Raw genomic sequence first — 27,817 nt, forward strand, 5'->3', positions numbered from 1 at the left:
CTGCAGCGTTTTTCGAAAGTCTCCGTTTTCAAGGGTCAAAAACGGAGTATTGTAAACGATAGCCGTATCCGTAGTAAAAGTTACACGTTTTAAAATGAAAAGGCAATAATGTAGACGTAGCCTGAGACGCAACCCCTGAGTTTTCAAACTAAAACGGAGTCTGCAGCATTTTCGAAAGTCTCCGTTTTCGAGGGTCAAAAACGGAGTAGTGTAAACGATAGGCTTAACCGTGGCAAAAGTTACGCATTTTAAAATGAAAACGCAATAGTATAAACATAGCCTGAGATGCAACCCTCGAGTTTTCAAACTAAAATGGGGTCTACAGTGTTTTCGAAAGTCTCCGTTTTCAAGGGTCGAAAATGCTGGAGTAGTGTAAACGATAGGCTTAACCGTAGCAAAAGTTATGCATTTTAAAATAAAAAGGCAATATTGTAAACATAGCCTGAAATGCAATCCTGCAGTTTTCAAACTAAAACGGGGTCTACAGTGTTTTCGAAAGTCTCAATTTTCGAGGGTCAAAAACCCTGGAGTAGTGTAAACAATAGGCGTAACCGTAGCAAAAGTTATGCGTTTTAAAATGAAAATGCAATAGTGTAAACGTAGCCTGAGACACAACCCCCGAGTTTTCAAACTAAAACGGGGTCTACAGTGTTTTCGAAAGTCTCAGTTTTCAAAAAATGCTGGAGTCTGTTTTAAAATAAAAAAGCAAAATTGTAAACATAGCCTGAAATGCAACCCCACAGTTTTCAAACTAAAACGGAGTCTGCAGCGTTTTCAAAAGTCTCCGTTTTCAAGGGTCAAAAAATGGAGTAGTGTAAACGATAGGCGTAACCGTAGCAAAAGTTACGTGTTTTAAAATGAAAACGCAATATTGTAAACATAGCCTGAAATGCAAACCTGGAGTTTTAAAACTAAAATGGGGTCTACAGTGTTTTCGAAAGTCTCCGTATTGAGGGTCAAAAACGGCAGAGTAGTGTAAACGATAGGCGCAACCATAGCATAAGTTATGCGTTTTAAAATGAAAACGCAATAGTGTAAACATAGCCTGAAATGCAATCCTGGAGTTTTCAAACTGAAATGGAGTCTGCAGCATTTTCGAAAGTCTCTGTTTTCGAGGGTCAAAAACGCCGGAGTAGTGTAAACGATAGGCGTAACCGTAGCAAAAGTTATGTGTTCTAAAATGAAAAGGCAATAGTGTAAACATAGCCTTAAAAAAGTTATTTATTGCCATTGATGGTCCATAAAGATTCTTTAATATCCCTATTGCACAAAAGATTATTTACAGTGGAAAAATGTTCTTTAGATTATTAAAATGTTCCTCACACAAAGAAAAACGATTATTTTAAGACCTAAAAGGATTTTTGGGGAACCCAAAATTGTTCTCTAATGAGCTTTTAAGAAAATGGAGGCAGTTTTATTCATAAAATGAGGAGATTACATTACGTTTATGCACAATTATAAATGTTATTGCCAGAGGAGTCATGCATCAAAGGTAATTTTAACAGATTTTAACTTCGACCTGATCCTTCAACATCATCATAAGGTTCAGTTTCTATTAAAATACATCCCATTTTTTTCCATTTTCTCCCCACAATCATTTCAGTCGCCTCTTTTGCCTTGTTTCTATCTCTCCTGAATCTCTCCATATGACAAATTTCTGTACTCTTCCATCTGTAGCCTGTTCTACCCATAACCACCCACACTTCTTCCTCCTCTCTCTCTCTCTCTCTCTCTCTCTCTCTTTTCCCTCTTTGCCTCCACCGCCCTCCACCACTGAGGGAGAAAAGCAAGCGTTCAGTGAAAGCATTTGAAGAGAGCGCATTTCAATGTGCACAGAAACACCCAGACAGGAATAGCACTATGTCCTGAGAGCACATCTCTCTCTCTCTACCGGATAGTTCTGATGATTCATATACACATAGAGAGGGTGATACGGGACAGAGAGGACATGTAAAACAGGCTTCATGAGAGAGAATCCCCAGTGCTGCTCTAAAGACCCTTGTCGATGGACTCGCTCCAGGAGGCGCATTGTGGGATGTGTTTACATTGCGCAGATCCTGTTTACCGGGCTGTTGATTAAAAGGCCAGGTTTGAGAGGATCTAAGCACCCTTCATGATCGATTCTTCCTCCCACTGCTGAATGCTTCACAAAAGGGGCTTTTAGGACTTATTATATGCCTGATATCTAAGAGCTTTGATGCTGTTAAGTGCTTGTTCAAGACACATTTAACCCTGAAAGAGCATAAAATAAAAGATGACTAAGATGTGATTTCAAAAGCAATATAAATACTCCAACCGGTAGTTAAAGGAGCACATGGATGATATATTGTGCAAGCACAGTCAATTGCTATAGGGGCGCGCAGATTTTTCACCTGAGACTGTGTAAACAGAAGCATATTAAAAAGATTATCTATAACTGCCACGTTGCACAACCTCTCATTGGCTTCTAATGGAAATATTGCGCCTTTATATTTCCATGGTAATCCTGCTGTTCCCTTTCCATATGTTTACAAGGACACCGCTCATTCCTGAGGGTTTATATGGTTTCATTAATTATGGATTTCCATCTTCAAGTTAAACCCAACTGTGAGTCACAGCACGGTGACTCAGTGTGTGCTTCAACTTTGACCACATTGGTTTGTTTAGGTTGATTGTTTGATTAAAATCTGTACACGGGATCTTGTATAATATACGTGGCTGTAATTAAAACACTATTTTCTACATATGTCCATATGACGGTAAAGAACACAGAATTCATTTAGACACATTTTAGGAGCAACTCTGCCCTCTGCTGCATATGTGGCTGCAGACCACCTCATCACAAATGATACTCAATTCACGTTTCAGCTGATTTGCTTTTAGTACAAAACACACATTTATAAATAATGAACATAATATCTAATACTTCAAAGCCACATAAAACGGCCTATTTAATCTAACTAATGCAATAAGATTAATGTGCAATTCGTTTTCCAAACTTTTGCGAGCCATTGTAACATTTGATTCTTAAACCTTTCTAGTATCTATTTAATGCCACTGGTGCTTACTTTAATTATTAGTATGTAATCCATTACTGGCTAGAATTTATTTATTTATTTTTTATTTCACTAGTACTGATACATAGTTAAAAGGTGATCATGGTGCAGATCACTATCCCAACACTATTCCACTGATTCTGGTAACTATTCCAGTTTTACTAGCAACTATTTATTGGGTTCAGTTAACAAAAATATGTTCTAAGAATGTTTTGCTAACATTCCTATTAAGCTATAAAAACATTATTGCTGAATGTTCAAAATGCTTTTTTTTTTTTTTTTCCAAAAAATGTTTTACAAACATTTTTTTCTTGGTTATACGAATAAAGGAACATTCCATTTTATAATTTTGCAAACATTATGGGAATTTTACTTTTGCATGTCCTTTAAATGTTCTGAATTAAATAGTAACATTTAAAAAACAAACGTCCAACTGAACTGTTTTAGGAAAAAACATTCCAGAAATGATGTAAAAATAATGTTTCTGTTCTAACGTTTTGAGAACATTATTAAATACCAGATATCTTTTAACAAACATTCTATCAATAGGTAACACTTCACAATAAGGTTCATTAGTTAACATCAGTTAACTGCATTAGTTAACAACAATGGTTCTACAGAATGTATTAATTTTACATTAATTTCAGCATTTACTAATGCATTATTAAAATCACAAGTTGTGTTTGTTAACATTAATGCACTGTGAACTAACATGAACTAACAATGAACAGCTGTATTTTTATTAACTAACATTAACAAAGATTAATAAATAGTGTAGATCCTTCCAAAAACAAGAGCATGGTTATCTGAATTGATTCCTAAAAATAGTAAAATTGAATGGGAAAAAAGTATGGGATAATACATTTCATGCATCCACAAACCCCAATCATCAGTTTATCCACTTTAAAATTATTCACAGGGCTTATTTAACCATGCGCACAAGACATGTTATGGGTTTATCACCACACCCTTATTGTAATTTTTGTGGGCCAGGTTACCTGGGATATGGTGCCTGATGTTCTGTACAAGATCACTGGAATTTGTTTTCCCAAAGACCCTGTTCTGTTATTGTTGAATGACAACTCTCAGTTTCCTCTAAAGGAGAAGGACTGGAAATTTTGGTTAGCTGCCTCGACTGCTGCAAAAAAAACTTTTAGTTCAGCGATGGAAACCTTCACATGACCTTTCTATTAAGCATTGGTTACATTCTTTACTTGAGATATTATATTTGGTACTGTCTTCAGCACGGACCAATCATGCTAAACCCAGCATTTTATCTATGTGGAAGAACTGTATCTGTTCAGTCAGAGAGATTTTGGACATTTAAACCATCTTTAGTAATTTTAAAGTTTTTTTTTTTTTCCCAAATTCCTGAAGTGTGGTGGGTGGGGAGAGGGTTGGAGGGAGGTTGTGGGGGGTAATAACGGTTTGATACTTTTTCTTGTTTGATGTAACTTATATGCTACTTTGAAAACAAAAAAAAAAAAATAAAAAAAAAAAATAGTGTAGATCCTTGCTAGATCATTAGCCAAATTTTGCCCTGTTAGTTGGGTCACTTATTAGTAACTAGTAGTATCTATTCCAGCTTTACTAGTACTGTACTAGTACTATTATATCTATTTCAGAGATGGCATTACAAAACTTAAATCCTAATTCTAACTAGAAACATGTCTTAACAGTTGCTTTTTTACTTGTTATATGTAGACTAGTCAGACTTGGTTACTTTATAGTTCAATAGATCAGTTAAACATTAGAAATATTACTCAAAATGTAATACACACTTGTGTCTAATAAATAAATACTTGTTTTTTTTTTTTTTGAAAAGTTGCATGTAATTCAAGAAAAAGTAGAACATTGTGACTGGTTAACTAAATAAACACTCTTGATTAGAATGAATAGTTCTAATAAAACAGTCAAAACTGACTATTAAAAAAGGTAGCTTATATACAATTATGGTAGGATACAATTAAGTAGATAACAGTTTGTCTACTAGATTCAAGACTAAGTAGTACATCATGACTGGTTATGTACTAGTTACAAACTATAATAGCATACAATTAAGTAGATAACAGTTTGTCTACTAGATTCAAGACTAAGTAGCACATCATGTCTGGTTATGTACTAGTTACAAATGGAATACCAATTTTTTTAAGTACTAGTAATTAACTGAATATACACTCCTCTCTGTTGGAACAAGTACTAGTTTCTAATAAAACAGTCACTAATAGCACACAAGTAGATACCAGTCTGTCTACCAGTTAGATTCAAGAATTAGTAGTATATCATGACTTGTTACGTACTAGTTACAACTGGAATACATTACTTTTTTTAAGTACTAGTAATTAACTGAATATACACTTCTCTCTGTTGGAATGAGTAATAGTTTCTAATAAAACAGTCACTACTGACTACTAAAAAATAGGTAGCATAAAAGTATAAAAATAAGTAGATACCAGTTCATCTAGTTAGATTCAAGACTAAGTAATACATCATGACTGGTTATGTATAGCTACAACTGGAATACATAACTTTTTTTTAAGTACTAGTAATTAACTGAATATACACTCCTTTCTGTTGGAACGAGTACTAGTTTCTAATTAAACAGTCACTACTGACTTTTTTAAAAAAATAGGTAGCTAGTTTCTAATAAAACAGTCACTACTGAATAGTGTACAAATAATAGATACCAGTTCATCTAGTTAGATTCAAGAATAAGACATCATGACTGGTTATGTACTAGTAATACAACTGGAATACATTTCTAATAAAACAGTCACTACTGACTTTTTAAGTACTAATAATACCAGTTCTGAATACACACTCCATCATGACTGGTCATGTACTAGTTACAACTGGAATACATTAGGCTTTTTAAGTACTAATAATTAACTGAATACACACTCCCCTCTGTTGGAACGAGTACTAGTTTCTAGTAAAACGGTCACTACTGACTACTGAAAAATAGGTAGCTTATTCTAATAGCATACATATAAGTAGATACCAGTCTGTCTACTAGTTAGATTCAAGAATATAAGTAGATACCAGTTCATCTACTATGACTGGTCATGACTGGTCATGTACTAGTTACAGTTACAACTGGAATATGTACTAGTTACAACTGGAATACATAACTTAAGTACTAGTAATTAACTGAATGTACACTCCTCTCTGTTGGAATGAGTACTACTTTCTAATAAAACAGTCACTACTGACTATTAAAAAAAGGTAGCATAATAGTATACAAATAAGTAGATACCAGTTCATCTAGTTAGATTCAAGAATAAGTACATCATGACTGGTTATGTACTAGTTACAACTGGAATACATAACTTTTTTTAAGTACTAGTAATTAACTGAATGTACACTCCTCTCTGTTGGAACAAGTACTAGTTTCTAATAAAACAGTCACTACTGACTGTTAAAAAAAGGTAGCATAATAGTATGCAAACAAGTAGATACCAGTTCATCTACTAGTTTAATTCAAGACTAGTACATCATGACTGGTCATGTACTAGTTACAACTGGAATACATAAGGTTTTTTAAGTACTGATAATTAACTGAATACAAACTCCTCTCTGTTGGCACGAGGACTAGTTTCTAATAAACTGCTCTATTCTACTATAAAATTAGTAGGTTCCAGTTCGTCTACTAGTTAGATTCTAATAAATGTTATGTAACTTGCCATTTGGTTGTAACAGTTAAATTTGTGTTTTAACGAGTCTACGTTTATATCGGCTTCTATCGTTTTCAGTTTATGTCAAAGGGGGCGCAATATGAACGAATACCTCAGTAAACGCTGAACTCTAGTCGCAGGGGATGAGCTCAGCTTTGATTGAGTGAGTTCTCAGGAGTCAGACCCCTGTCCTGCAGACCAGAGCCCCTAATTACCTAAACAACAGATCCGAGAAGAACCATCCTCTTTACTGCATGTCGGCCCATAAATTCCGTCAAGCTCTTCTTTGCTCTTGTGACTCTAAAGTACTGAAGGAAACTTCAGCCGCTGTTTTGTACGCACCTGCTCCTCTCTTCCAGAGGACCCCGGAGAGTAGTTCAGAATGAACTCAACACTTTTTAACGACACAGACATTGCTTTGTTTTCCAACAGAAGCAGCGAGAGCTTTCTGTCCTGCTGTAATTTGTCCTCAGTGGTGACGGACAGCGGGTTTGCGTCCGCGGCGCTGGACGAGCGCAGCGTGTTCATCATGCGCACGGTGCAGATCGCGGTGATGTGCGTGCTGGCGCTCACCGTGGTCTTCGGCATCTTCTTTTTAGGCTGTAACTTGCTCATTAAGTCCGAGGGCATGATCAACTTTCTTGTCACGGATAGAAGACCGTCAAAGGATGTCGAAGCCGTCATCGTGGGATCGTACTAATGCGTAAAAGTTTCACGGTCAGATGGGAAGCGCGCATTGGTAATGTTTGAAACTATCCGTATTGCCCTCCAGAAACAAAGAGATGTTTTAAGACGGTAGAAGAAACTGGCACATTACATTTATGATTCATTGTTTACCCTTTCCACTGGGGAAAAGCGCAGTTTATGAGAAGGTGAAAGTGACTGCTGTGTAAAATATAGAAGAGGAAACAATTGGACACGGACTGTTTTTCCCAAGTCTGTGGACCACGAAAGATTAATGTTCATGAGATTAATGCTTGTGGCACAAACTGAGATTTATGTGGGTAAACACTGCGTACATTTTGAGTAATGCATTTGGAGTTTAATGAAGGAATCATTTTATACTGTATGTGCAACTAAAGCACTTCTTAAAGCTGGATATTTATGTATTTTGTGCAACATTCAGTGACTGATGTCTTTGTTCTGCTACAGTATGTTCTCCAACTAATTTACTGTTAAATTACATGTGGGAAGTTTTATAAGTTGTCCAGAAAAACTGTGGTTTGCACTTATTGTAATTTGCATGTTAATGGATGAATTATGTATCAAGGATTTGTTACAGTGAGGTAAATCGAAAATGATAAATGTAATGGATGTCTGCAACCTCAAAACTTTTTTTTCTAATTATATAAAAGGCCAGTGCAAATAACTGAATCATTATTATACTGTTGTCTTGTTTCTCGCAAAAAGCAGATAACACTGCATATGAGTGTGTGTGTGCATGCATGTCATTATCAGATGGAAAGGGAAATATGGATTAATATAGTTATGTTTCCTAGCCTTTGGCAAATAATCACCTCGGGAAGGACTGTTTGCACAAAAGAACAAATTGAGATCATCAGCGGTTCAACCCACCTGTATGGAATAATTGGGTCCAAAGGTCTGCGCACTACTGAAAATGCTTCCAATTTTTTTTTTTTACTCTTGTAACAAATTTTCCATTACAAGGTATACTATCAGCAAAAAAATGAGTGAAAAAGTGAATTAGAAATAGTAATCTTAGTTAATGAATCATATTAATTTTACACCAAAGACCTACAGCTTTTAATTTCAAGGTTAAAATGAGATTTTTCATCCTGCTGCTGTAATGTTTTCTGACTTTTGGTCCCTATAAATTCAGACCACACATCAGTGAACTTGCATGATAGCAAGACCCCATGTGCTTTCAAATAGTTTAGTAACATGAGAGAAAAACAAACCTAAAGAATGCATGTGAACGATCATACAGCAACCGCATGACCAAATAATTTACTTCACTTAAACTAAGATGACATTCAGTTTACTTCCACAGCACACATCTATTAACCAGTACGTATCACCCCATTACCTTAAACTTGTATGTTCAGAGTTTGTATACCTTAGACATATTTTCACTCTGCTACACACATCAGTGTGCCAAACAGCTGTGCAAATGATAAACACCGGAACGCAAAAAGCGTCATGAAATGGGTCAGCTCTTGAGTTTAACTTAACAGAACTCACATATCACATTAACTGCACTCTGCAATGTCCAGGGGCTCTTGAGTTGACAAAACACCTTGTCTCTGTGTCTGTGTTTCTGCACTTTAGTTTCAAGACTGTCCAAGTATTTAACTATTAAAAACGACATTTTTATTGCCATCTATGGTTCCATGACAAGCCATAAGTTTCACAAAAGTGTGGAAAAAGGATCTCTAAGGAACCCAAAATGGTTCATCTATGATATCACTGTGAAAAAACCTAGGATAGAATGCTAGGAATGAATTTTCAGTCATCATCAAAAATCTACTTTTTTTTTTCTTTTTAATAAAAACAATAGGCAAAATCAAGATTTTTTTTTACAAATACATATATAATTTTTTTTTCCATTTAGATTAACTTGAAATACTCAAATGAACTAAAAATAACAAAAACTGATGAACGCACATATGATGCATTTTATGTGATGTTGGTTTTGTACGTGACGTTTTAAAATAACGTATCATCTGCACTAAACCCAGTGTTGCCAAGTTCATGTTTCAAAGCAAACCCAATAATGTGATATTTATTCCCTGGAATGCAAATTTTACCAGAGGAACCCTGAAAAACAAAACAAAAAACAAAACAAAAAAAACCCGTTTTTTTACCCCTGTAATGCGATTTTTACAGCGAGACCACCTTCGAAACACCATTATGCTACTTTTGGGCTAGTTTTGAGTAGCATTTGGGTGAGATTTGTTGTAAAAACCTGGCAACCCTGACTACACCTAAACCTACTAGACAGTATGAACAAAAGTAAATGTGACAAAAACGCAAATTGCAAGCTTGTTTTTTGGATCTTTCAGCTCTTTCATCGTGAGTCATGTTTTTCACAGGATTCATACTAGGGCCCTATGAAATCTGTTTTATTTTTTCCCAAATTCCGTTTTTTCCGTCTTAATTTTCTCAACTCCTTTTTAATGGTTAATTTAAATTTTAGTAATCAAAGAGCATGTCTAATTAATTAAAATCATGAAGCTTATACAATTTTTTACATCAATTTAATAAAGGTTTAACAAAAATGACATGTTTAGGACCGCTCGTCTGCTCCATTCATTACAACAGAGACACAGAACATGCAGGATTCGCATTTAAATTGTATTTTTGTGGCGTAATATTTACAGATGCTAGTCCATATTGTGGTTTGATTTAAGTGTAATGACCTACTTTTGATTAATTCATTCAAACTTTGACATATTCTGTGACATTCCGCGTTATTCAGTAAATTGCATTTTTATGACTGGATTCCACCGTTCGCGTTTTCAGCATTGTGAAAAATGCTGAAAAAATCTAAAGAACCCTTTTTGAGTATAAAGAACCTTTTCTGCATATGGAAGTTTTCACGGATGTTCCAGGTTCTTCATAGAACCACTGATGCCAATAAAGAACCTTTATTTTTTAAGAGCGTCAGTCCATTTCCATGCCAACTGAGCTGCCGAGCAAGCTTGTTATATCCGGAAAGCGAAACATGTAATCATTTTTGTACAGTTATGATTATAAGTGCTCGCTGTTTTACCACCTCTAGTGGACATTTCTGTTGCAACTATTGGTACGTATTTCGCGTCTTGCGAAAACGTTCTCACAGGTACGTTTTCATCAAGAGATCAGGTAGCAACTAAAATGAATAAAAACTATAAAGACATTTAAAAATAAAAACAAATAAAAGAAGTAAAGTTTAAATTCTAAATATTACCCAAAACTATAATAGCTTATCAGTGATATTAAAATGCCTCTGTTCCATGGAGCTCTTCATGTGGAACCAGACCAAGGCCAACATCAGATATTTTTATCTCATTCTAGCCAGTATCTAAGCAACACACATTATCTCTGTTTTCATTCAGCTTGTCCAACTCCATATCCAACACAAAGCCAAAACAAGGCAGATTCTAGGCTATTGTTGATTGAAAAACTGTGCTCCCTCTCTCTCTGTTTGGTTTGGTTTGGAGTTCATGACGCAAAGCAAGAGATGACTGAGATGACTGCATCAAAGAAGTCAGGTCTAATGTCATCGCCAGATCAGCGGGTAAAGAAAGACAGATGGAAAGCACTAAGTGAGGGGGAAAAGGCCAAACACTGAGCTGGCCCATTAACTGCCTTGATGGATTTGCACACTAAAACTTCCAAGAGCATCTGCTGGTTTAATTTGTTCCATGGATTTGTCACCTTATACAAAGAAAGTCAAACTGACAAAAATGATTTTTCAAAGTTGTAAACAAAAGATTACTGGAGTATGGTTTACAAAAAAGACCTACTTTCACACTTAATATCTTTCTTGCAGTTTCTTTGTAACACTTCACCAGCACTACTGGTCTATATTTTTATTTATTTATTTTTAAATTTTTAAAAATTAAAAACATCTTTCAGTCCTTTTTACAGTAGGGAAAAAAAGCTGTTATTTTTAAAAAATATTATAAAAAAATCTTATCTCCTCAAGTGTTTAATACTGTAACCCTGAATATTTCCTACTGCCTTGCATACAAATTCAAATGTGTAAACAAAAACTTGCATGCTCACATCAGAGACTTTTGTCATTATACATAACCATATCAATAATAATCATCAATGACAGATATGGTTATGACAGCATGCTTGCAGTTCCATTAATTCAAGCCAAGGGCTGTAACTTCATTACACCTTCGTGAATTGTGGCTCTGTTATTAGTTTGTATACTGCAGTTTACATTTTTTTTTTTTCATTTGGTGCATATCAGACAGATTAACAGTCAATTTTGTCAGACACACAGTGAGCCGTGGGTGTAATTTTTTTATTCTGTGAAATAATTACATGTCTCGCTGCCCTTTCATGAAAACTAGCCTTGGGGTGACAAGTAAAAAGGCATCATAGCAAATGCTTTCATATCGACTGCCACTCGCGTTCACGTCTGCGCTGTGTATTCTGAACTGCAGTGCCCGTAGGCCTTAACGGAGATCTTTAGAAGCGCTCACCCACAAACTGCAAAACAGACGTTTCTATTACTTTTTATGTCTTTGCAAATTGCAGCACATTAGGATTTTATGTGGAGGGTTTTTTGCATTTTACAAAAAAGGAAAAGCAAGTGCACATAAGCAGTGAAATATAAAAGAATGAAAAATAAAACAAAACCTGATTTTTTTTTGTTTATTTAAATTGCAAATTTATTGCTTTTTGCATAAATACATTTTTACAAAATCATTTCTGCTAGCGTTATTTGACACAATATCCCACCTCCTGTGTAAGCAATGAATATTCCAGTGTTGTTTTTCATCCCTGATTATTTAAATGGCAAGAAAACAAGCAAGCAAACCACTCAACCTCCAAATCAGGTGGTTTCAAGACAGGATATTGTTTATGACAGTTGCACTGCACGATTCAAGGCAAGTGAGATGAGGTTTACCTCAGACAGACCTTCACCTTAACAGAAACGGTATTAAGAGAGACACTTTGTCACCAAGTCATGCAAGAACATGTTTTTTTATAAAGCTAAAGAACACAAAAGCACCGAGAGCGTGATCACGCATGCAATCAAAAAAAAAAAAAAACTCGCTTTTACCTTCAACTATCTAAATCTAAGAGCAACAGGTTTTGAGATGGGTAAACTACTTTTGCAAATAGCAAAATCTCAACAAACCAGAATTAACGTTCACTAAAAATGGAGATGGAAATGTCCTGTAAAGGAAAACAAATTATAGGAGCCCGTTGCCACAGATACAAAAAGAACACACATACGAGGTGGCCGGTAGTACATTAATACTCCATATATACGAGACAGACCAGTGCATTAGCGCTAGCTGAAATGAGTCGCTACAGGGCCTGCTAATCTAATGAAGAAGAAAAAAAGTAATCATGGCCTGGCAGAGTCTGCATCAAATAATTAAAGTCATAAATTAAATCCACACTTCTACACTCTCTGACCTTCTCCCAGGCTCTCAACAAAGCTTTAACACGGTCACTCTCCATCAACCCCAAAACAGCTATTGTATTAATGATTTCCCCCATTAAAACGCTCAATAGAGCAGCAACTTCCAGCTTTAATAAAGCACGACTGCAAAGGGACTGTAGTCTTTGCGAGTGGAGGTCCTAAAATGCAAATCCAATTTATTGAGAAAGACTTAAACAGCATCTATGTGTTGCCACACTGACAATTAATGACATCAAAAGGGCAAAAAGCAGATTCAATGCACTACTATTATAATGGTAAAAAGCTGTTTGGGCACAGGATTCTGTAATAAAAGCCTTTTATATGACATAATAACTGAGTAACAAAAAGAACCTGACTTCACTAATGTTAAATATTCTGAAATGTAGTCCATTAAGAAAAAGTCATTGTGCGTTGTGCATTGTCTATTGAATTTGTCAAATTAGCATATATGTAAATATGAGAAATCCTCTAAAAAATAAAACACTGTCCTTATTGTATAACTTGTTATTCAGTGTATGAGAAAATGTAATGCAATTAATTTGTAACTAGTAACTTTTTTGTTTGTTTTTGTGCTTATTTTTTGTTAAAAAGTTTTATCTGTAGTTATATTAACATAATGACAGCTCTTCCTGCCATTGCAGCAACAGTTCACTCAAAAGTGAAAATGACACCACTTATTCACAGCAGAGGATCCACTGGTAAGCAAGTTTCTCCAAATCTACTCTGAGGGTGAGCAAATTTTCATTTTGGGGTTAACTATTTAAACTTGGAATTGCCTCCTGGTAATTGCAAGTTAAATGACAGTTGAGGTGTCCACAGATGGGCGGTAGTCGAGTCGCATTAGGTGAGGTACCATATAAGAGTGAGCGCAGCCACTATGCCGTTGAGTATAGCCATACTGTAGCCCATGTGGAAGGAGTGTCCGGTCATTCTTCTGTAAAACAAAAACACAAACATCCAAATGGCATTAGTCCACAGTGTGATTACAACAAATATAATTGTTGATTATTGTCTTTTTTTTTTATATTGTTATTGTTATTTTGTGTTGGACAAGTGCATGACATACAGTTGAGGTCAAAAGTTTACATACACCTTGCAGAATCTGCAAAATGTTAATTATTTAACTAAAATAAGAGATCGTACAAAATGCATGTTATTTTTTTATGTAGTACTGACATGAATAAGACATTTCACATAAAAGACGTTTACATATAGTCCACAAGAGAGAATAATAGTTGAATTTATAAAAATGACCCCGTTCTAAAGTTTACATATGCTTGATACTCAATACTGTGTTGTTACCTAAATGATCCACAGCTGTGTTTTTTGTTTCGTGATAGCTGTTTGTGAGTCCCTTGTTTGTCCTGAACAGTTAAACTGTCTGCTGTTCTTCAGGAAAATCCTTCAGGCCCCACAAATTCTTTGGTTTTTCATTATTTTTGTGTATTTGAGCCTTTCCAGAAGTGACTATATGAGATCCATCTTTTCACACTGAGGACAACTGAGAGACTCATATGCAACTATTACAGAAGGTTCAAATGCTCACTGATGCTCCAAAAGGAAAAATGCATTAACAGCCAGGCATTTAAACTTTTGAACAGAATGAAGGTGTGTACATTTTTCTTATTTTGCCTAAATCATTTATTTTTCATTTAGTACTGCCCTTCAGAAGCTACAGAAGAAAAAAACTTACATGTTTCCCAGAAGACAAAAGTTACATTTACCCTGACATTCAAATTCAATGCATTGTGTTTCCTTCTGAAGCATCCGTGAGCATTTGAACGTTCTGTAATAGTTGCATATGAATCCCTCAGTTGTCCTCAGTATGCAAAAAAATGGATCTCAGAATCAGTCACTGCTGAAAAGGGTTCAAATACACAAAATATGCTGGAAAACCAAAGAATTTGTGGGACCTGAAGGATTTTTCTGAAGAATAGCAGGCAGTTTAATTGTTCAGGACAAACAAGGGACTCATGAACAACTATCACTAAACAAAACAAAAAACAAAAACAAAAACAAAAAAAAACAAAACAAAAAAAAAAAAAAAAAAAAACACAGCTGCGGATCATTCAGGTAACAACACAGTATTAAGAATCAAGCATATGCAAACTCTTGAATGGGGTCATTTTTATAAATTCATTTTTATATTATATTCTCCTGTGGACTATATGTAAACATCTTTTATGTGAAATCTTATTCAGGTTAGTACTAAAAAAAACAAAAAAAAACAAAAAAAAAAAAATAACATGCATTTTGTATGATTCCTCTTATTTTGGTTAAATAATTAACATTTTGCAGATTCTGCAAGGTGTATGTAAACTTTTGACTTCAACTGTATTCCTTATTTAGCCTAGATGACTAAAGCTGTGTTACTGAATTACATCAGAAAATCAAGGGTCTAAACATTCGATTTCACACTGGCCTGCTTAGCAGCCTGAAAAAAAAAAAAAAGACATAAAAATTCAGAATAATTTATACTTAGAAATTGAGAAACAACTTTTGAAAAAAAAAAAAACTTTTTGATCCTTTAAGGCAGGTATACTTGAGACTTTTAAAGTCTGAACATATTAAAAAAAAAAAAAAAAAAAAAAAAAAAAAAAGGCATAATACAACTGCCTAATTTGTAAATAGTTACAGAGTACATCAGGGGTGCCCCACCATGTTCTTGGAGATCTACCTTCCTGCAGAGTTTAGCTCCATCCCTAATCAAACACACCTGTCTGTAATTATCAAGTGGTCTTTTAGATCCTAATTAGTTGGTTCAGGTGTGTTTGATCAGGGTTGGAGCTGAACTCTGTAGGAGGTAGATCTTCAGGAACAGGGTTGAGCACCCCTGGGGTACATCATGCATTAAATGACTGAATATCACACACTACCAGACTTTCAAGTCATTCTGAACAAGAAACTCAAAAACAACCGGCTTGTTGCTAGAAGTATTTTTGAAAACAGTGTGTTCTAACATTGTCTTAAAATATCAAACATGTCTGATATCCTCCAGCTGAATGAATCATAGTCTGAAGCCTATCATACACCTCACTTTTTTTCTCTGACAAACTGTCAACTGCCAAAACTCTGCAGACTGGCTCTGGCTTCTGGCAACCAAAGTCGACTCCTCTAGACTGCAAATCTGGGCAAAAGTTGTGTAGTGTATTCCAGCTTTTTGTTGAGACCTAATACTGAGGTCTGGACTCCCACGAATTCTTCAGTATAATTAACAAAGCAGTTTACACTGTGAAGAACCTTATTTACACTGTGCCTGTGTGTAGTTGATCACAATGGGAGTGCTAATGGTTTGTTGTGAATCCAACATAATGCTTTTCACTTCGGTTCTAAAGTAATTCATTTAAGTCCACCTAAAAAGGGTGATCTGAGGTACAACTTTGGTACACTTTGCTTCTGATGTGAATGCAATCATATGAAATCACGGAAGTGAACCGCTATAAACGATGTATTATTTGGTCAAACTGTGCATATATGCATTTACTTAATCGCTTTCCTGATAAGCGTGACTGACATGCTGCATATATATCTAATTGTTTTGCTTGCAAAAATGGACTGTGCTTTTTTTAAACCTCTGTATTACAGTCATGACAATTAGACACAAGCCATTCTGTGTTGCCACTTTGGAAATGAAAAAAAAAATGTTCAAAATATTAAGTACAAAATGAAGCGAGTAAATAGCTGGCACTCTGATCACACAATTGTACCGTGGTTCGGAACTAAAAAAACAAAACAAAAACACAATATGAATAGACCAGCGGGGGCAGCAATTAAGCTTGGGGTTGGACCAGGCAATTTTTGTGCACAACTGTGAATTGTTATAATGCTCAACTGCTGCAAAAAGCACTATGTACGCAGAAACCTCTGATGCAACCAAAGTACTGTATGAGGTAAAGTAATCAATACACTTGTAATCGTAACAGCTGTAATAATAATCTAAATTATTTATCTGATTAATTGTACAGCTGCATGATGTACTACCACTTTTTATGTTACCACTCAATCAGGTTGTTACTCTCTAGAGGTGTCGGACTCTAATGCCGGAAGTTTAAAAGCACACGGAACAAACAAAACTGAGGACTGTGCTTGGAACGTAGACAAGTGCATTGATCATATCAGCTGGCCATTACTCTACTCTAGTGAGTGCAGAGGCCCATAAAAATCCCATTATGAGGCATCCAGATGTCCCATGTTATCCACTCCTATGAGTCCTCTTTAATGGCTAATTTGAACATGCTTTTAGAGTAGCAGGTTAAGGAGCGCAGATCTGCACCAATGTGACAAATCGTTGATTTTTTGTTTCGTCAATCTATTCAAGAACATTAAAAATGCAAAGCATACATTTTCCTGGGACTACTGTATCTTCCAGCTGGACTACAAAACTGTATCACTGCCCTGCCCAGCGGGCTATCTTGAACAGTGATACAAAATTCCTTACTTGATTTATGTTGTTCACACACTTGTAGGGGCAAAATGGATTGAAGTTGACATTTGCACATTTAAACATTCAAGCGTTATAAACCACTGAAGTGCAAGAAAAGGCAAAAGAGAATTTAATTCAAACTTGTGCACTGTTTTCTCAGTACACTCAAAGTGCGTACATACAGAGTGGCATTTCAGACAGTGCAAGAACACAGAATTGATTACTCTTGCGTCCCTTTGAGCTTGAATGAACACAAACACACAAAATTCTTTTCAATATACCCGTCTTGGCAAGAATTCTCAGATTTTATTCACGGAAAGGTTAGTATCATGATTTTTTGGTAGTATTACAGCACACTGTGAGTGAAACTGATTTGAGGCCAAGTATGGCACTGGGAATTTGAGCTCTGCATTTAACCCATCCAAGTGCACACAGACAGCAGTGAGTAGTGAACACACACACACACACACACACACACACACACACACACACTCACACAACACACTCACTCCCTCCTCCTGACAGTACTGAGACTCAAACCCGCAACCTTTGGTCTGTCAGACTTTCTAACCATTAGGCCATGACTGCCCAGTGTATAAGGGCCATTCTACAGAATTCCAAAGTCAGAGTTGGAAACATCTTGAAAAAAAATGTCTTTTTCCAAAATAATTTGTATGTATGCAAACTGTATAATATCCAAGGTATACATTTCCAGTAATTGTGCAGTTCTCATATTGAATTTTCAGAAAGTTTTGGAATATTTGTCCTCAGAACTGTCACTACCAAAACACAGTAATATATAATTTAATTAGAATTGTTATATTGACCTATTAAGATTTGGCATACATCTACATTGTAAATATATTTTTTTGCTATTTGATAAAAAACATTCTGAGGTAAATCAAGAGCAATTACATTTTTAACCATATTTCAAGTCTTATTTATGACATTTGTTGCATTTTGAATCCAGTTTTTCTTTGTAAAAGGCAAAACGTTGATCATACTGATTTCAAAGTTAAGGATTCATTAGTTTGAATATACACTGAGCCAAAAACTAACATAACATCTTGATAATTGATAATTCATTATACTTTATTTTTAACAAAACATCCTATGTTTCGGTAGGAACAGCACATTTTCGGTAGTGACAGTAATGTTTTGGTAGCGACCACATCACATTACAGAATTTTAGAGCTTGCATACTAAAACAGTACTAAACTAAAATACAAAAACAAAAACAAAAAACAAAAAACAAACAAACAAAAAAAAAACTGCATAACTGCACTAAAATTTTGTTTATTTCCCCCAAATTATGATGACATGTTTTGGTCATGACTGTTTTGGTACTGACAAATTTATGGAATAACACCCCCAGTCGTACAAACATAATAACTAAATGTTATGGAACAACTCTTATAAAACGTGTGCTTAATTGCAGAAAAAAGGTGTTCGGTAGTGATGTTCCTTAAAGTTAAACAGATTTTTCAGACTTTCACAGACATTTACCTGTTTTAGCCAATGGACTAAAACATACACCGTTTCGGTAGTGACATGAAAATGCAGGACAAAGTTTTACACAACATTTCATAATTTACCAAAAAAAAAAAAAAAAAAAAAAGTATATATATATATATATATATATATATATATATATATATATATATATATATATATATATATATATATATATATATTTATATTATTTTATATTTAACTTAACCATTTTAAAGTGGTCAAAAAGATACTTTTAGAAATTTTTTTTTTTTATTTTCATAAGTTGAAATTTAGGGGTTAGGGTTCAGGACACCCACTTCCCAGTTGAAAGCACCCTAAAAAAAAAAGCATATTAATTTTTAAAATACTATTGTTTCATAATAGAGAGATCTTAGTAAACATCTATGATTTGAATAATTAAATGCTTATTAAATGTGTTTTTTGGTTGTGGGACAGCAGTTTGGACCAGTTCCATAAAATGGCCCATATAAGCGCTCTTTGTTGTTTGCTTTTAGGATCTGACACAGCATTCGGACACATGGTGCATGGTGTTAAAATTTAACAAGCAGATTTCTAAATTAAGTCAGCTGGACTTGACAATGACATATTAGGGCTAATTTTCAATGATAAGTCTCAACAAAACATGCCTAGATACGGCTCTATCAGCTAGGATCTGTTAAACCTTTTTTAAAGCCAGGCAACACTAAGGTTCATCTATCCCAAAGAAACAACAATCTTAATGACACTTTAAACAGACAGCAACCTTGACATGGAACATTAGGGAGGCATTTCCCAACATATCAAAGTGGAAAAACAGTTTGGGAACCGATTATAATTAAGGCCATCCATTCAGATAAGTTACGGATGTGAGATCTAATCAGGGAACCTCTTGACTAAAAACCCAAAGCACTGAAAGAGACTAAACTAATTTCTATTAGCCAGTTAATTCAGCGAATCAATTGTTGTGGCTTGAACTCCCTGAACCTCACCTACAACGGAAGCAGATAATGTAAAGCTTATCTGCTGGAGACAGAGCCACAAACAACTGACTGTGACCATAGGCACCCAATGATTGAAAGGTTGGGTTTCTATGGAAACAAAGTGATGGGTGCATTATACTAATACACGTGTGCATATCTGGAAACAAAAGAGGAAAGCTTCTATTAGCATGCAAGTCATCTGAGGATAATGCAAGAGGCTAATTGCCAGACATACAGTGAAAACTGGCACGGAGAATGCCAACAGGACAGTGTGTGTGTGTTGACCACCGCTGTTTTGCAGTGGTGAACTGGAGCTATGCAAGCGTGAAGGAACAAGCAGACCCAGTCACAGTTCCATGGGGGTCAGTCAATACCACCCCATCCGGCTGCTAGCTGGTCGATAGGCTGTTTGCGTTCAGAGCCGACTGTGTATGTTGGGTTTAGGACAGACATCGTCACAGCACCGCTGTGTGATTAGATAACCAACTCGCTTGGCGATGAACTGACCCTGGGTTTTATCGCCAAGCCTCCAGACACAATCAATAATGTTCCCCTCAAACAGCCAATCAGAAGCTAGCTTACAGATTCATAAATTGGAGTGCAGTCTTAAACTCATCTGCAAACTCAAAGTCAGCAGAGGAGACACGTTTCAGCTGGCTTCAAATGGGGCTCCCTGTCTTTTCCCCCATCTCATATGAATGAGAAGTTCACGGGGTGCAATCCAGCATGAATTAATTAGAGTTGAAAAACAACTTTAAAGAGCTCTGCTACAAACTCCAGAATATGTTAGGCTGCATCATTTGTAGTTCAGTTTTAGGCCACCGTTCAATATTCATTAGAGGACGCTATCATTTGAGTGTCCTCTGAAGTCTTTCAAAGCTTGACTGGATCATTAAATCTAAACAGAGGTATTAAATCTGCGAATGGCAACAGCTTGTCACGGCATCCCTCGCCATCCACGTGCCTCCTACCTTGTGTACACAAAGCTCCTGGAAATAAATGTCAGAAGGACTAAGGTCACTGGAAATACAACAGAATTCACAGTCGGATGGGCTAACAGCAATTTATCACACCTTCCAAAACACTTCCTCATTTATGCAGGGGGTAAACCACTGAGAGAGTGACTAATGCTTTATATCTGCACCTACGTTCATTATTTTTCATCAGTGTCAGTGAGTTTACTTACTAACCATGGAGACGAGACAGTTTCTAGGGTTTCACCAGCACCACCTTGTGATATGCAGGTCTTACTGAGTTGGTTGTGGGATTCATTGTGGTTAACGCTTCCTGTTAACAGCTCAGGCAAATGTAGCAAAAGAGGACACAGTCACGAAGGTTTGCCCTTACCATTCATAGAAATTTGAATTGTTAAAATTTCCAAAACACAACTGGAAAGTCCATTTTACCAAAACTTAAACACTTCAGAACGTTAATAGAGAGTTTGTAATAGAATCCACATAAAACGAGCAGTTTATAAGTCTTCTGAAGAGATACTTCGAAATCTAAACTGTACTTGCTTAACGTGCAAGAACAAACCTTACTGGTTCTTGTGGAGGCTCAAACATGCTTGCGTGACACGCGAGTACAAACCTCATTGGTTCTTATGTTACAGATGAGTGCATCTGAGCTTCCCATGACCACAAAACCAGTTGCAAGTAGCACGGGTAGCAATTGCCAACAGTACTATTCAAATAATCAAACAAATGATTCTTTTATGCCAAAAATCATTAGGATATTAAATAAAGATCATGTTCCACAAAGATATTTTGTAAATTTCTTATTGTAAATATATCAAAACTTTTTTAATTAGTAATTTGCATTGCTAAGAATTTCATTTGGACAACTTTAAAGGCGATTTTCTCAATATTGTGATTTTTTGCTAGGGCTGTGTATTGCCAAGAATCTGGCGATACGATACGCAATCACGATACAGGGGTTGCGGTACGATATGTTGCGATACATTGCGATATTGTAAACAAGGCGATATACTGGGATATTTCTTATTTTATGAACGGGACATAATTTTAGGAAAGCTGTAATTAAAAACATCACCACATGCAAACCATTCAATGTTACTGAATCACTTTTTGTGTAGTACAAGAGGGGGGAAAATAAAGTCCTTGCAAGATTCTTTAGTTATTAAATGTATAAAATGTAAGCTTTTATAAACAGACCATATATATTTTAGACCCTGCTTTAACAATTTAAGTTTACAACTGTAACCATGTGAGATCATTTTGAACTTGAGAATTACATCTGCTTAATATCAATGCAAAACAAAGTGCTTACAGGATTCCTAAAGAAAACAAAAGAACTGTAAAACAATAAAATAAATACAGATATTGGACATTCTAAGAACCTTTTTGTTCTGAGAATTTTGCAAGTTTTGGATTTTGCAAGTTTTTCAGTTTGTAATTATGCTCTGCGTGGAATCGCTGAGATCGTGACGTGAGCACCGCCTCAACTGCACAAAACAGCCCCACCACGAGAGAAAGCAGCAGGCAGCCAGAGGCGCGAAGGCCCTCTCACAGGACGCTGCAAGGCGGGTGGCGGCCGCGCGTCTTTTCTGCTGCTTGCTGCGTCTTGGAGCGAACGTTACATCAAAAGCCGGAATGATGCCACACTTTACACCAAGGCGGGAGCAGGAACTACTCTTTCATCCTCCATTAACGCTAACATTAGCGGTGTGCCTGTATGCTAGTATTTCTTCTCACTGTTTACATTCAGAGATAAGAAGACTGCAATCTAGCGTTCAGGATATAAGCTCAAAACGAAGCAACTGTCATGAATCTTGTATGACTATTTATTTTAATTATCGATATTCCGTTTTTGAGAATCGAAACAGTATTGCCAAACAAAATATCACGATACACACGTGTATAGATATTTTCTTACACCCCTATTTTTTGCACCCTCAGATTCCAGATTTTCAAATAGTTGTATCTCAGCCAAACATTGGCCTATTCTAACAAACCATACATCAATGAAAAGCTTGTTTTTCAGCTTTCATATTATGTATAAATCTCAATTTTAAAAAATGGACCTTTATGACTGGTTTTGTGGTCCAGGGTCACATATTTGAGGAGCTTTCCGCATGTCCAACTTAAATCTACTCATCATATAAAGCCATCATGTCTTCTCTTATAATGTCAAAGTTTTGGTAGTGTGGACTTTCAATGGACAGAGAAATCTCTCTGGTTTCATTAAAAATATTTTTATTTGTGTTTCCAAGGATGCAAGGGTCAGGAATGATGACAGAATTCATTTTTGGGTGAACTAATAAAAAAAGCCAGCTAAATGAAAGTCAATGAATTTGGAAAGAGCAATACTAAAAAGTTCAGGCAAATTCCCCTCTTCGCTCTCTTCTGCAAGAGCATTAGCAGTTGGGGTAAAGGACATTTAGACATATTTCATGGGGCTTGGAGCCACACGAAATCCCCAAGGACCAATTCTGGGACAGTTTTTGAATGTTCCGCTTGGTGCAAGTATTCAGGTCTGAAGATGAAAAGCAATTACAGGAAAATTGCTTTTCTGTTCTCCTCCGAGTCTGTGCTCTCGCCCGGGCGAGTCGAACCAGCACAAAGAGATAGGAACAATTTTCTATTTTACCAGCTGACAAGCTTCTAAGGCACTGACAGCTAAAAACAAAATAGGAAAAATGGGTGAATAACCTCAGACCAGAGGAACAGCCTTGATAACATGTTCCTATAACTCTTGTACTCTCTCAGGGTATTACACTGCTGAGCAGAACTGGCTATGGAAAAAACAGCTACTTGTAGAGACAATCAGGCATCAAGCATTAAAATAAATGTATAGCGCTCACAGGATCAGTTGGATGACTGTCACAATGTGCTGCAGCAGTAAATTATCTCACTAGCATAATAATGAGTGAGAGTGGAGTGAAGTGATTGGATAATCACTATTCTCTGAATAGTCTCTACTGCAGACGAATGTGAAATTTTACGTAATTTCTAAAAATGTTTCTTTGTTATGGGCTTATGAATTCTTTTGTTTACTTACGCACAGCAACAAATACTAGTACATCTACTACAGCAATTACAAAAGATCAGTTTGAGGTACTTGGAAAAAGGAAATGATGTGTTTCTTGAAACTGAAAGTTTGCAACCCAGAGGGATAGTGACTAAACAAACATTATTTTTGCATAAAGGGCCCTCCTACTGGTTTCAGACCAGCTTCCAAAGCACCATAAGGCCACATCTAATGATCTAGAACAAATTCAAGTGAGCTTTACAGATACCCAAACAAATATTTAATGACTACTATCGGTCCATCAGATGCAAACTATGGGAAACATATATGGTGCCATCAAAAATCAACCAGATGGTTGATCTCAGACAGGAAACAACTCAAACATCAGAAGTGCCTTAATGCATTCCTACCTCTGGTCACTTCCTAACCTTTTTCATGTTTCAGACAGAGTTTTTTTTTGTTTGTTTGACCAGTCTTTTCAATACAATGATACTTACAGTGGTTTCCTGTGGTGTAGACTAGGGCTATATTTAATTTAAAACTGTTTTAACCTACTTGTCTAACAAGTCTAATATTAATTGAAAATAATTTGCTTTGAAAATAGAGAACAAAAAGAGATGGTGACTACTTACAGCACCTAAAATGTAGCACATATTGTCTTACAATAATACTAATTTATTTAATTTAATCGTGACCTTTAAAAAAAATATTATGAACATGGTATTATCTATTCATACAGTTCTGCTCATATGTTTACATAGCTCTTGCATAATATAATGTATGCATAATATTTTAACAAAATAAGGAGGATCATAAAAATTGCATGTTACCTTTTATTATTTAGTAGTGTCCTCAATATGCAGTTTCACAAAACAGACACTTACACAGACAAAATAATGACTGAATTCACACAAATGAACCAGTTCAAAAGTTGATATTCATACACTAATACTGTATGTTGCTACCAGGATGATCAAAAACTGTTTTTGTGTTTTGTCATATTCATTGTTTACCTTGAGCAGTTAACTGCCCACTGCTCTTCAGAAAAAAATATCCAGATCCTGCACATTCTTTTGTTTCTTTGGTAGCATCTTCAACACATTTTAACTCTCACCAACAGTAACTGTATGATTTTGAGATCTATCTTTTCACACCGAGAGCCACAGAGTGTTTTCACAACATGTCATCAATTGGCTAAATTTGTGGCACTGAATGTAAACAACGCCACTGGACCGAACGAAACTTGCATATTTTGCTGACTACTGCTGCTGAAAATGGTCAATTATTTTCATGTTTTGGGTTGTACTAATTGGCCGGACCAGGAAAAACATTTGGAGTAAGATAGACTGCCAAAAGTTATAACAAATCAAGGAGAAGAGTGCAAAAAATTGGAACAAAAGGCGTTTATGGTTGGCCAACCTGAACTATGATTTCCCGGGCAAGAATCTTGACAATGTGAAAAATTAGGCTAATATCTTAATTAATACTGCCTGTATATATCTTTATCACCTATTAACCTTAGTTTGTCAAAATATTGCGCCATTTCCTGCTTACTAAGTCCTTCTCTATATGATTAACAGCTTCCGCACATTTTTTTTCTGTGGTTTAGACAACATAAATTAGCAGAACAACATATACAGTAGTACATTAAACATGTAATCCACGCTGTTGTTTACATCCAAGTATCGCCAATATGGCTGTGCATTTGGGTAATTGACCAAATCGTGACGCAAGTGCTAACCTTCTATATACTGATGATCAAGAAGGCAACATGAAGCATTGGGTGTGGGTGTAAACTTTTTTTAACAGGATGATGATTTGTAACTTTCTCTTTTTTTACATTTTATTTAAAGCATTTTTTTCATTTAGTAACACCCTTCAGAAGTGACACAAGTTTCTAATAAGACAAAATAACTACAATTTACCCGATCATTTAATTCAAAAATTTTCTACCTCATGGATCACAAAGCATCAGTTGCCACCTTGAGCATCAGTGAACGTTACATACCCTTCGGATCTTAATACAGTGTGCCAGTTAAACAGTTTATTTGGGACAAAATAAATAACATGCAATTTTTATTCCCTCTTATTATGCTAAAATTATTAACATCTTGCATTTTCTGCAAGGGGTATGCAAACTTATGAGCAGACAAATGACAGTGTGTAACATTTTTGTGCTTCAGAGAATATGGTTTGGTGATTTAATTGTGCAAAGAGTTAAAAATTGTCTCACTTGAGTCTGGCTGAAGAAAGAGGAGTTGGGGGAAACATTCCTGGCTCAAAAGAGTCAAAGTAGGTTAGGGTCCAGGAGAAGCTGCAACAAAGAACTCCAGCTACAGAAGACAGGACCAAAATACTCCAAAAACCTGCAGAAAAAAGTACTGTTTTTCAACATGCATGGAAAAAACTCATGTTACTCTAGGTGTAATTTGGACCTACCCAGAAGTCTCACTTCTGATCCATCTTCAGTGGTTATTCTCTCTACTCTTAGATCTATAAATCAAAGACTTATTAAACAAATAAGGCATATATGCATAATGCATATATTATTAGGTATTGCACATTCTGAAACTTCAGGAGAAAGATTCCAAGAAACAAACATGAATTTATTTTACCTTTTAATACGATGTACAAGAAAGAGATTAGCACAGCGATAAATGATACGATGACTACGCTGCATAGCACAGAGGCTATACGAGCGGGCCACAGGTGTGTGTCTTTCCAGTATCGCTGCCGCCGTTCGGGTTGCCGCCCAGGCGTTGCCCTGCGGATCTCGCTGCTCTCACGTGAAGCTGTATTTATTTCACCCGACATGTTTTTTCCTCCTGCTAATGCAGCACTGTCTTCATCATCAGAATAAATGTCTAAAGACTGGCCGTCTTTATCTCTGGCAGACCGCAGCATGGTCACCAAGATAAAAGTTTCTAAAGTTGAAATTGTTGGCTCATGAGTCACATCCTGCGTCTTTAGTTTGCGCGTTTCCGTTTCCCAGACAACTGGCTAGCTAGTTAGTTAGCTCACTAGTTAATCTCGCTTTTCAAATAATTAATTACAGTCGGTTTGTACAATGAATGTTAGATACTTCTTATACAGTTAAACAAGAAATAAAACTAATTTAATACGGATTTCGCTGAACACAGTGTGTATTCATCTGAAAATTGTCAAACTGTGAACAGTTTCAAAACATCGCGGTTTGTGCTTCCTTATTTGTGAAGCACCGCCTACATTATCGTGTTGTCCAATCGTAATTGGTGGCCCATGCAATACGACTATATGATTGGATGCGATAAACGTCATTAAACAAAACAACTCTTCATACGCATTGTAAATCGTTGTCACGCAAAACAATTTTAATTTAGACTGGTAGGTGCTAATGATACGCCTGTTTGACTATATTTAATTACATGTACCAAACGACAAAACTCTTACCTTATTGTTTTCGGGCTCCAATGTCGGGTGATATTTGGCAAAAAAAGTTTAATTTGATGAAGACTGACACCAAACTGAATTGAGTTTGTCATTGATGTCAAAATGCAATAGCCCGAAGATTGAACACGCTAATCCCACTACGTCTGAAGGAACAAGATGATGTGGAAGAAAACTTAAATTACAGAAACATTACTCACGTGAATACATAACATTTTAGCTGATTTGCTTGTGCAAAACAACTACTCAAATGTGACCCTGGACCACAAAACCAGTCATAAGGGTCAATTTTTTGAAACTGAGATTTATACATCACCTGAAATACAAGAGATACAACTAGCCTATGTGAAAATCTGGAATCTGAGGGTGCAAAATAAATAAATAAATAAATAAAATTAAAAATACTGAGAAAGTCGCCATTAAATGAAGTTCTTAGTAATGCATATTACTAATCAAAAATAAGTTTAGGTGTATTTATGGTAGGAAATTTGCAAAATATCTTAATGGAACACGATCTTTACTTAATATCCTAATGATTTTTGGCATAAAAGAAAAATCAATCATTTTGACCCATACAATGCACTTTTAGCTATTGCTACAAATATACCCGTACTACTTAAGACTGGTTTTGTGGTCCAGGATCACATATTGCAAGTTAACTGTCATCTAGACATATTTCA

General features: G+C 35.8%; 2 protein-coding genes across 2 annotated transcripts; one reads left to right on the forward strand and one right to left on the reverse strand.

Moving 5' to 3' along the window:
- Positions 1–6,757: 6,757 nt before the first annotated feature.
- Positions 6,758–8,061, forward strand: rprmb (reprimo, TP53 dependent G2 arrest mediator candidate b). Its single transcript, XM_051112934.1, has one exon. It carries the CDS (start codon positions 7,092–7,094, stop codon positions 7,407–7,409), a length of 318 nt encoding a protein of 105 aa, XP_050968891.1. The 5' UTR covers positions 6,758–7,091; the 3' UTR covers positions 7,410–8,061.
- A 4,368-nt stretch (positions 8,062–12,429) lies between these two features.
- Positions 12,430–26,915, reverse strand: arl6ip6 (ADP-ribosylation factor-like 6 interacting protein 6). Its single transcript, XM_051113368.1, has 4 exons — positions 26,327–26,915; positions 26,151–26,204; positions 25,945–26,077; positions 12,430–13,758 (listed from the first exon to the last, which is right to left on the reverse strand). The coding sequence occupies exons 1-4, from the start codon at positions 26,613–26,615 to the stop codon at positions 13,665–13,667; spliced, it is 570 nt and encodes a 189-aa protein (XP_050969325.1). The 5' UTR covers positions 26,616–26,915; the 3' UTR covers positions 12,430–13,664.
- Between the last annotated feature and the right edge of the window lie 902 nt (positions 26,916–27,817).

Source organism: Labeo rohita, chromosome 6 (genome assembly GCF_022985175.1).
Source record: "Labeo rohita strain BAU-BD-2019 chromosome 6, IGBB_LRoh.1.0, whole genome shotgun sequence".
NCBI lineage: Eukaryota > Metazoa > Chordata > Actinopteri > Cypriniformes > Cyprinidae > Labeo > Labeo rohita.